General features: G+C 41.2%; 1 protein-coding gene across 2 annotated transcripts; it reads right to left on the bottom strand.

The window, feature by feature from the left end:
- Positions 1 to 5,540: 5,540 nt before the first annotated feature.
- Positions 5,541 to 8,734, bottom strand: LOC106416048 (transcription factor bHLH80). 2 transcript variants are annotated; one of them, XM_013856880.3, is made up of 6 exons: positions 8,094 to 8,734; positions 7,501 to 7,635; positions 7,328 to 7,393; positions 6,877 to 6,945; positions 6,641 to 6,695; positions 5,541 to 6,147 (listed from the first exon to the last, which is right to left on the bottom strand). In XM_013856880.3, the coding sequence occupies exons 1-5, from the start codon at positions 8,508 to 8,510 to the stop codon at positions 6,642 to 6,644; spliced, it is 741 nt and encodes a 246-aa protein (XP_013712334.1). In that variant the 5' UTR covers positions 8,511 to 8,734; the 3' UTR covers positions 5,541 to 6,147; position 6,641. The 2 variants fall into 2 exon arrangements, with proteins under 2 accessions (XP_013712334.1, XP_013712335.1); XM_013856881.3 differs by having other exon boundaries at positions 5,541 to 5,970.
- Between the last annotated feature and the right edge of the window lie 1,567 nt (positions 8,735 to 10,301).

Raw genomic sequence — 10,301 nt, 5'->3', positions numbered from 1 at the left:
GTGATGGAAGAAGTACATTCTGGGTCATGCGGCAATCATTCCGGCGGAAGATCACTGGCAGTGAAAATCAAACGCCATCGATACTACTGGCCAACGATGATCGGAGATTGCGAGAAGTTCGCACGAAAATGCGAAAAATGCCAGAGGCATGCTCCAACCATCCGACAACCAGCCGAAGTCCTCTCCTCCATCACATCGCCCTATCCTTTTATGCGCTGGGCCATGGACATCGTCGGTCCCCTTCATAATTCAAAGCAAAAGCGTTTCCTTTTAGTCCTCACCGATTTCTTTTCAAAATGGGTAGAGGCAGATTCGTACGCAAGTATAAAAGATGTCATAGTCGAAAGTTTCGTATGGAAAAACATCATCTGCAGGCATGGAGTTCCTTACGAAATCAAAACCGATAGCGGATCTCAGTTTATCTCCACCCGGTTCGAGGCGTTCTGCGAAAAATGGAAGATACGGCTTAACAAATCGATGCCCAGATATCCGCAGTGTAACGGACAAGCTGAAACGATTAATAAAACAATTCTCGACGGACTGAAGAAACGCTTAGAGGCCAAAAAAGGCAGGTGGGCCGACGAACTCGAGGGAGTCCTCTGGTCCCACCGTACCACCCCGAGGCGAGCAACAGGAGAAACCCCTTTCGCTCTGGTATACGTAACGGAATGCATGATTCCCGCAGAAGTAGAGTTCCCCGGTATTCGAAGAAGATTACTTCCCGAACGAGAGGAGCTCAACAACGCAATGCTCCTCGACGATCTCGATCTCATTAACGAGCGCCGGGATCGAGCGCTCATCCGAATCCAAAATTACCAACACGCAGCCGCGTAGTACTACAATTCCAATGTATGGAATCGCAGATTTAATCAGGGAGATCTAGTCCTTCGTAAAGTCTTCCATAACACCGCTGAACGAAACGCGGGAAAACTCGGAGCAAACTGGGTAGGACCATATAAAATCAAAAAAATCGTCTGACCAGGCTCCTACGAAATAGCCAACATGCAAGGCATAAAAATTCCAAGGACCTAGAACGCGATGCATCTCAAAAAATACTATCACTGACCAACTCGCAATCACCGAACTACGAGACGGCTTGATCTCCATAAGGAGTACGTAGGCAGTTTGTCAAAAGGAAAATTCAGCTGTCCCCCGTCATAAAAAAAGGGGGGCAGTAGATACGTATACTCGTATACTCTCAAACTCAAAAACATCCGACCACGCCTTTGATTTTTCCGACATATCTCAACCAAGCAAATCATCTTTTATCCGCAAAACATTTTCGAATTTCGAAAATAAATCAGCCGTTAGGAAGAAGCAGCAATTGGCATCGCGAGACGTCGCGAGAGATGCTTCAAGGATTACTTCTTCCGAACAACGATAACGGACACTCCGTCAAAAAATGATGAAAATTTTAACACAAATCTTGCGCAAAAACTCTAAACAACGGCATTTGCCGCCAAGTTTGGTGCTGATCACATCGAACTCTCGAACGTCCTAAACAGACATAGCCATCTTACAAAGATGACTCTCGTACATCCGACACAAGGATAATAGCGCTATAAAAGAAACCCAAAATTTTGGTCCAGCACTTCCGGTTGGCTTAAAAATTGTCTCCGGAGAGATGCTTGATTCGTATCTAACAAGTCATATAAGCCGAGAACCTATCGCGGACTTTAAATCGGTACGAATCAGGTTAAAATCGAGACAGATAAATCGATAGTCGGCTAGTCACCGCACAAAATCTTAAACCGAAAGTAAACCTAGGTCTTGCCCTAAACCCAGCGCACTGGTCTCTAACATCTCAAGGCATGATATCCAAAAGATACGAGATCCCAAAACCATGCCTCTATGTTTATGTTCGACATCTTCAGATATCCCGCGAAGTCGATACCTCGCGGAAAAACTCCTGAAATAGATCTCAAACAAAACATTTCACATTGAAAAAGGATATGAGACGACAACTCATCACCCTTCTTCCACTCCATACGTAAGCTTATGAAAAACGCAACTCGACCATCTTGTCATAAAAGTCGCAGAGCGGCGGGGATTCAAAGCCACACACGGCCAGTCCCGAAACACGAAATAAGGCCATTTAAGGCCGAAACATCAAACATAAAAAAAAATCTCCCGCAAGAGATCTAACCAAATTCATCCTCAGAGCTCACGCTCCCTCTTCACTCGTCGCTTCATCTAAACCTGGAGCCGTGTCACCTCCGAGTACCGAATCCTTCCCCTCAGGGCCTTCTGAACACATCGGAAGGAGGCATGCGGATTTCAGGTCAGCTAGGATGAGATCGAAATCTCCATCCACGACTGGCAAATCTCCCTTGCAGCCGGACAGTTGGGCCTCTTCGGCCTCTAAGGTCGGAGGAGTCTCACTTTGGAACGACTGAACCACGGCCATCCCGCCCTCGATCGTCGCCAAGGCTAAATCCCTGTTCCGAATGCACTCGGGAGAGCCCAGAAAGGTGGAGATCTTCGCCAAGCGAGCTTGGAACTCAGAACTAAGAGCGTCCTCGGCCTCCTAAATCCTGCGGCTCACTAATCCTGCATCATTCTCAATCTGACGCTGAAGACGACGGACCTCCAAAGATTTGGCCTTCCTGGCCTTCTTCTCCTAACTCGCCGTCTTCCCGAGGTCCCTCTTGAGCTCCCCTATCGCGATCTCAAGTTTTGACACTTTCACGGAGTGAGAACCCTTGACGGCCGTCAGCATGGCCTCGGTTTCGGACCATCTACCCTGAAGTTCCAACATCTCCCCGGCAAGACGACTGGTCTCAGAACCGCACTCGCTGATCATCCCGTCGATCAACGACACGAACTGCAAAACGAAAAGAAAGTTAGAGATTCTTTGTCTTTTAGAAAAAATATACAACGATCAAGAAAGTGAGTGAGCGACAAACCTTTCCGCGAAGCCCCGACGCTATGCTCGAGCCTCCTTGCTGCGAAGATTCCCCGTCACCGCCCTTGGTAAACTTCCTCTTCCGGCCCTTAGGCTGAGTAACCGGAACAACACTAGGAGCGTGCAGCGCTAGAACGATCTCCTTCCTGGCAGGAGGAGGCGGCATAGAGTCAGCGGCCCTCCCCTTATCTTCGACGAGAATCAGAGTAATGGACGATCCAGCAGGTAAAGCCGAAGCATCCGGAACAACCGAGCCTGCGAGAGTTCCCGTATCTCGCGGAGTTACGCCCTTGGTCCCATGATCCGGAGCAACGGCCAGTGCAGGAGAGGACGGTAACTCGGCGTCAGCTCGCGCCTTTTCTTTCTCGGCTTGGTGACGAACTAATTTCTCTCGAAAGGAGAGATATTCGGCAACACAAGCCGGCGCTTCGACCGGAGAAGTCGGAATCGGCGCCGGAGATGTAGCCTCGCCCATCTCCACATCGGAACTTCGCTTGTCACCATGGGAAGAAGACATGTTAAAAATAAGAGATTTGGAGCTAGAGAGTTTTTGAAGGCTTGAAGAAGGAAAGGTGTGAAGCAAATGAATGACAAGAGCTCACTACTTATAGAAATAGGGACTAAGAATTTTATATTTTTTAAATAAACATTTTCTCGAGAATTCTCTTCCGCGGAATTTGAAGTAAACTTCGTTCAATACGCTTAACTTCGCCAAAATCGTTAAACCGCCCGCAAGAGTCTCGACTCTAACGAGCTGGGGGGCTAACTGTTGGGGTCGAAAACGGTTACGACGAAGTTAACGTCCAAATCCCCGAAGAAGAAAAACGTAGAAAACTTCTTCGACAAATACTTTTTCGAAATAGATTCTTCTTTACGAAAACCTTTGCGGAAGAAACGCGAATCATCGGACAAGAGCTCGAGAAGGATTGTTACGCAGCAACCAAACACGTGCTCCGCTCGGTCGCTACATAGCGACCGAGTTCGAGCCAAAGCTCAGTCGCTACGTAGCGACCAAACGCCCATTCCGCTCGGTCGCTACGTAGCGACTGAGCTCGAACCAAAGTTCGGTCGCTACGTAGCGACCGAACGCGTAGCGACCGAGCTCTTCCGAAACGTCGATACGACATCAGTCCATGCATTCTCGTCTACCCTTCGATGCTATCTCCCGAATACCGTAGCGAACCCATCTCACATTCCCCGCCATTTCTAAGTTATTAATCAAACTTTACCGTAAAAACCGCGGAAAGTTCATTCTTTATCTAAAGAAGCCGTAATAAACGCTTCGAGTCAAAAGACAGCCCAAAGGGACCTAAGACATGACTCGAGGTCCAACTTACGATTTCTTAACCAACAGCCCATAAACCGCATGTCGGTTTACGCTTGGTTCGCAAGGGAAGATAAATGTCAAGTTTCCGCGGTAAATACGAAATTTTGAAGATAATTACGAAGATCGGACAAAATGGAATATCTCTATTTTTATGCTATGGCGGCTTAAAGGCAGAAGAGAAAAAGCGTAAACCGACCTTGGAGCCAGTATATAAGGGGTCCTAGGCGAGAGGCATGGAGGAGGACTTTTCAGAGCAAACTTAGCACTTAGGGCAATTAGGCAACTTTCCGTTTTTGTTATTCGAGCTGCGACTCAATTAGGTTTAGCCGTCTTAGGGTTTTTAGAACTAGGAATCTCGCCGACAGCTCTCGAACCCAGGCTTATACATTGTTGTAAACGCTCATACGCAAATTCGGAATAAGACTTCTCTTTGCTCTCTTTTTACGATTTCATATAATTCATCGTTGTTATCTCGTGTTCTGATTGCTTAGCGTGTGGTATTAGCAGATATCTGGGACCTCTGGGAAACTAGGGTTCTCCTACTTTCCTAATTTAAACGGAAATAGTGCGAATTTCGGTTCTACAATTAGTCGCCTCGTTATACATTGAAGAAAGCAAACGCTGAGAAATACTGGTTCCTCTTTCTTCTCGAGAAAGTTTATAAATTCAAAAGTTCCATCATCTTTGCTTAGACTCTGTGAATGTTTCGAACATACATATCATTATATTACTTTTCAAAAAAAAAGTCAACTTTTGCTGAAAACTTGATAGTCTACCACATTCTACGCTCTAAATAATTAACTTCATCCTAAAGTCCATCACATTCTTGGCCTCTTGTCTTTTATGTAACTTATTATGTAGATAAAGGGCACAGTAAAGAAATAAGTGTGAATAAACTTTCATCTCCTCAACTTTAATTTCTCTCCACTAGTTAAATAAAAAAACATATTTGTTCACTTGCAAACATTTATATCTTTATGTTGAATAAATAGTTCACAAAATTTTGAAATTCTGGTATATCGTTGACTATTAGATGTTAAAATCTTTACAATATATGTTATTTTTACAAAAAAATGGCAATTGCTTAATGCCCATGTCTACTACTAGTGTGACAATTTTAGGGATGGTGGCCAGTGGTCTTTATTCGTTCAGACATTTTCTTTCAATGGTCTTTTTTGCCAGTTCTCAGAAGAAACCAAATTGTACAGGCATCTCCTACCTTGACCATAAACCATATATAGAATGATAAAACACTAAAACTAATTTTACCTCCCCCACTTATACGAAGAACATGCGTACGTCTTTATATTGATTTTTTAAACTTTTCTTCTTATTGTACAAAACTTTTACAGCTCAGAACATACATCAAATAATCTATTTTTTCTTCTTTTTTTTTTTGTCAACCTTTATATTAAAAGCCCAAAGGCCAATTTTTGTTACAAATGGAATTCAAACCCATTACAAATACTGAGCCCAATTAAACCCTAAATTATATGATAAGGATGAACAGGAGTAAGGCAATTGTCCATCCACGTGCCTCCATCTCTTAACTGGCTCCACGTGTCGCTCAAGGGGAAGGATTGCATCTTCTTCGGCAAAGTCACCGACTTGAACTCGGACGAGTCGATTCCTCCGGAACACAAAGATCAAACCCAACTTTGATTCCATTTGTATGCTTCAATCTCTCAATCGCCTTTGTCTCTGAGATTCTCTTACTGTCTTCACTGGATGTGAACATCTTCAAGAAGCTTTATCTGATTTAGGATACAGCTATTGACAGAACACTTGTCTATAGAACAAACTCTGTCTTTTCTTAAACTATACCAAACCAGAAGCTCACTTGTAAAAACTCAAAACTTCAAATCATCCGAATACTTTGCCAAATCCATATGAAGCAAAGATTAATTTCTTCAAACTTGAAGATCAAGCATGACCAGATAAAGAAGAAGAAAATTTTAGAGACAAACAGGAATAGATAAGCTGAAATACGAGAGATGAAGTTTAAACTTGAAAACTTTATTCAGTTTTAAATCAAAACAGAGAAACGATAGGAGTGAAAATCAGGTCTGTTTTGATTAAAGCTTAGCACACCAAAATCGCCTAACGAAAACAAGATCGCCTACGCGAAGCAAGTTCGATACATAGATCGAAAATATTCACAACAAAAAACAAAAGAAAAAAGATGGTAACCGGCGGCAAGACCACCGGTCACCGACGAGATTCTTTGATTTAGAAACTTTGGTAGAGAGAAGGTTCTCGGATGTGTTTTTGACAGACAGTAGTAAATAATCTATTTTTTCTAGTTCCGTATAGGATCATGTTTCGAATTTTCGAACCGATCATCAGCACAAGTAGATTCAAAAAAAAAATACTTATTGATATATATATATATCAATCCTATAGGAAACCTTATTGTTCTTCCTTAGGTTTGCATATGCACCTCCTCTGCTGCTCTGTCAACTCCTGAATCCATCAAAAAAAATTAACAAAATGATCGAAACAAAATATACAAGTCCTAATTTTTTTTCAAAAACAAAATTGTGTTAGTAACCATTGTTCTCTCTCCGTAGCTTTTTCTTGAAACATTTCCCTCATTTCCATATTGCTAAATTTATGTGGATATATGATATATATGAAAATAAACCTGGATCTTGCTTTGAAGAGCTTTCACATACTCCACAGCTTCTTCTAACATGTCTGCAGTGTTGGTTTGCTGCAAAAAAAAAAAAAAAAAAGAAGCAAAAAAGATCATAAAATCTGAACATCTGCAATCTATCAGAGTTTCATCGTTCTCAGCGTTTCAGAAAGTATTTCTCAAACGTTTGTTTTTTCATAATGTGTTACGAGGCAACTAATCAAGTATCATACAAAGAAACCTCCAATAAGAGGGTGTACACCCATAATTTTGGGCTAGACCGTAATTTTGAAATTCCATTAGTGCCTTCACAATCATCCAACATTTAACATCCATTTTCCTTTACAGCTAAGCTTTAGTAAGAGCACTAATTCTTACCATAAGCTCTAAGCATTCTTGGCCCCATTTCGTGATTATTACCAAATTTTGGAAATTAATATGCGCTGCAATAGAAAACTACCTTATCCATGTTAGGAACAAGTTCTTGCAGCCTCCTGATCCGATCACTTATTCGCGTTCTCCTCACCTAGCAAAATGTATTAGAGACAATTCATAACAACAAAAGAAGAACGATAGATACATAAGCAGCAGCACAAGTGATGACTGCAAAGCGTGAAACTTTAAAGCAAATACCCGTTCAGCAATGCTACGAGGATGAGTTGCACAACCGCGTTTAGCACGAACCCTACAAGGAACCGAGTCCTCAAGTAGCTTATCCATGTTGATATCCATCATTCCTGATACACCACCACTCATTTGCTCTTCTTTCTAATTCACGGAACAAAAGGGAAGAGATAATTATCCAAGGTGAATTATCCATATGAACATTTCTCATCTCACAAGTATTAGATGATCTTCAGATTTGAAAGCACTGGATAAAAGGGGACTTATTGTAGTGACTAATCTGGCCTGATTTTTTTTTGTTTGCCATGTACTAAATAGAAGCTTTACGTAACCATTCACTCAAAAGGCAGAGGAGCAATAAAAAAAAATATGCAACTTGCTGATTTTTGTTTCAAACAAATGCAAGTTGTCAAAATTAGACAAGACTGCTCTTTACAACTTTCTTGTGGCTCCATGACTAAACATTTCAAAAACCCCATTAAACTATGAGTGTATTAATCTCAGTCAGAGCCTGAACTCAGCATTTTGACCATAAATTTTATAAAAATTGACAACAATAAGAAAACGAAAAAAAGGAACAAACTATTCCTCTAAAAGCTTACCATCTGAGAAGAGAACTGAGCTTCAATTTCCCTCGACCGTTTACTCGCCGGAGAAATGTCAACGTTCGGCGTCAAGTAGTCGTAATTCGCCGGAATCCCAAAATTTGAGAAATACCCATCAGTCCCAGCTCCAGAGCCACTGAGAAAATCCGCCGGAGTGCTATTTTGACGGTGAAAGCCACCACCTTGGTGATTGTACAATCCCTGCTCAACGGAGTTCGGGAACTCAAATGAGTCACGAGCCGAGCTTCCGGTAAGAAGCTCAGTCAAACAGAGGTTAGGTTTCAAATCGCCTTCTTCATCATCCACGAGTAGGGTTTCAATCCAAGTCGCGGGAGCTGAACGGATCCTAGATAACCCACCTCGATTCCCCTCTCCACTTCCTCCTTCACCGCCGTCTCCGTTAGTGGATTGCATCGGATTTTCAACGGAGACTTGCTTTGTCGGTGAACTGAATTTCCCTGCTTTTATCGCGTTTTTTTCTTTTTCAGGAGTCAGTGGAGGCAATTAGACAAAGCCACAAAGGTCTCCTCTTTTTCGCATTTTCTTTCTCTCTGTTTTATTTATTTTAATTTTTGTGTGTAAATTTCTTTAGCAGCAGACCAGATTGTTCTCCGTTTGTCTTTCACTAAAATTTGTTGTTCTCGAAACATATCGGCCTTTCCATATTTTACACGGATACATAGACCTTATCGTTAGATAACCATACTTTGTTAACTTTCCTAAGATCTACGGTCGATACGTAAAATACCACGCAGGGGTGAATCACACTGAAACAATCCTGGCTTTTACGTCACTCTTCTATTTTATTCTCCTTTCAATTTTTAGTGGATATGGTTAATATTCATTGTCGACCACTCGCAATCATGGCGCGTGGATACACCTTCTTAATATTTTGTTTTTGTTTTTGACCAACTCATGCCTGCATTAAATTAAAAAAAAATTAGGTTTTTTACCGTGAAAAAAATACAAATTCACTAAGTACCCAAAAACATTCCATCTCTTATGCTATCTCTCTGTCTTCTCTCTACAAATCTAGTTTTCTTTTTTTTTTTGTTATTTAGCAAATAAACTCTAAAAATCAGTTGTTAGGCAGAACCCAAATCCAAAAAAAAAAATTTAGTGTAAAGGCATGTTTTATCCGATAAGTCCACAAGTCTATTAAACTTCAAGAAATGAAATAAAAACAACATGAATCAAATGTAAAATAGATGAGTGAAACAATGTCCAAAGAGACTCCATATAATTATAGCCAGTCGATTCAATATAATAGCTTTAATAGGCATCTGAGAACCTGAAATAACCTATATGATTTTGAAGTTAAGGGATGCAGCATGTAGAATGTAGAAGGGCTCCCCGAATTTCAAGGGTTTCCATCATGCAAGGCAAAGAGACAAAGTCTTGATATGTGGATCCTCAAGTGATATTTGTAGTGGATGTGTCAATAAAGATCCAAGCAAGGCCAGCTGCTTTAAGATCCAATTTCTAAGCTACAACAGTGTTGCAAATAGTGCTGGTTGGAGATAGAACTTGTATCAGAGGCGGCGGGGAGGTAGTTGCAGAGTGGTGTTTTTAAGGTGATTGGGTGTTTTCCTATTTCTTGATAGTTATTAGATCTTTGGTGGTGTTTTCCACAAGAGAAGATCGTGTGTTCTAAAAGAGAAAGTGATTTCAAGAAATTGATATATGATATGCTCACATTACAAAAACAAACTCTCTCAAATAAGAGTATAATCGTAGTACTTGAGGATCATATCCACAGAGACTCACTATTTCACACAATAGACTTTACTTTCAGATTATGCTAGGCAGTATATAAAAAAAAAAGTAAATGAAGTTGTAAGCGATTGGGAAAATGCTAGAGTCAGGGATATTCAACTCCAAATATCCCTACACAATTGTATGTTTAACTGCCATCTTTTTAAGCTGATAAATCTCATCGGATATTTCGAGTTGATATTAATACGCTCTTATGAAGTTGTAAGTCGTAAGCGATTGGGAAAATGCTAGAAGTTTCCCTTAATCCCTGAAAAGACCCTAAACAACTCCAAATATATATAATATGCTCTAAAATGGACTTATATCGTGGTTAACCGGTAAAAACCAAGGTTTATCAACTCCCCTAAACTTATCATTTTCTTACCCTCAAGCAAAACATATATATCAGTCTGATTTAACTGAATATTCCCCATAACGAGTATGGTTCCA

This window comes from Brassica napus, chromosome C8 (genome assembly GCF_020379485.1).
Source record: "Brassica napus cultivar Da-Ae chromosome C8, Da-Ae, whole genome shotgun sequence".
NCBI lineage: Eukaryota > Viridiplantae > Streptophyta > Magnoliopsida > Brassicales > Brassicaceae > Brassica > Brassica napus.
The sequence above is the reverse complement of the archived record's forward strand: the minus strand, read 5'-3'. Positions and strand labels throughout refer to the sequence as shown.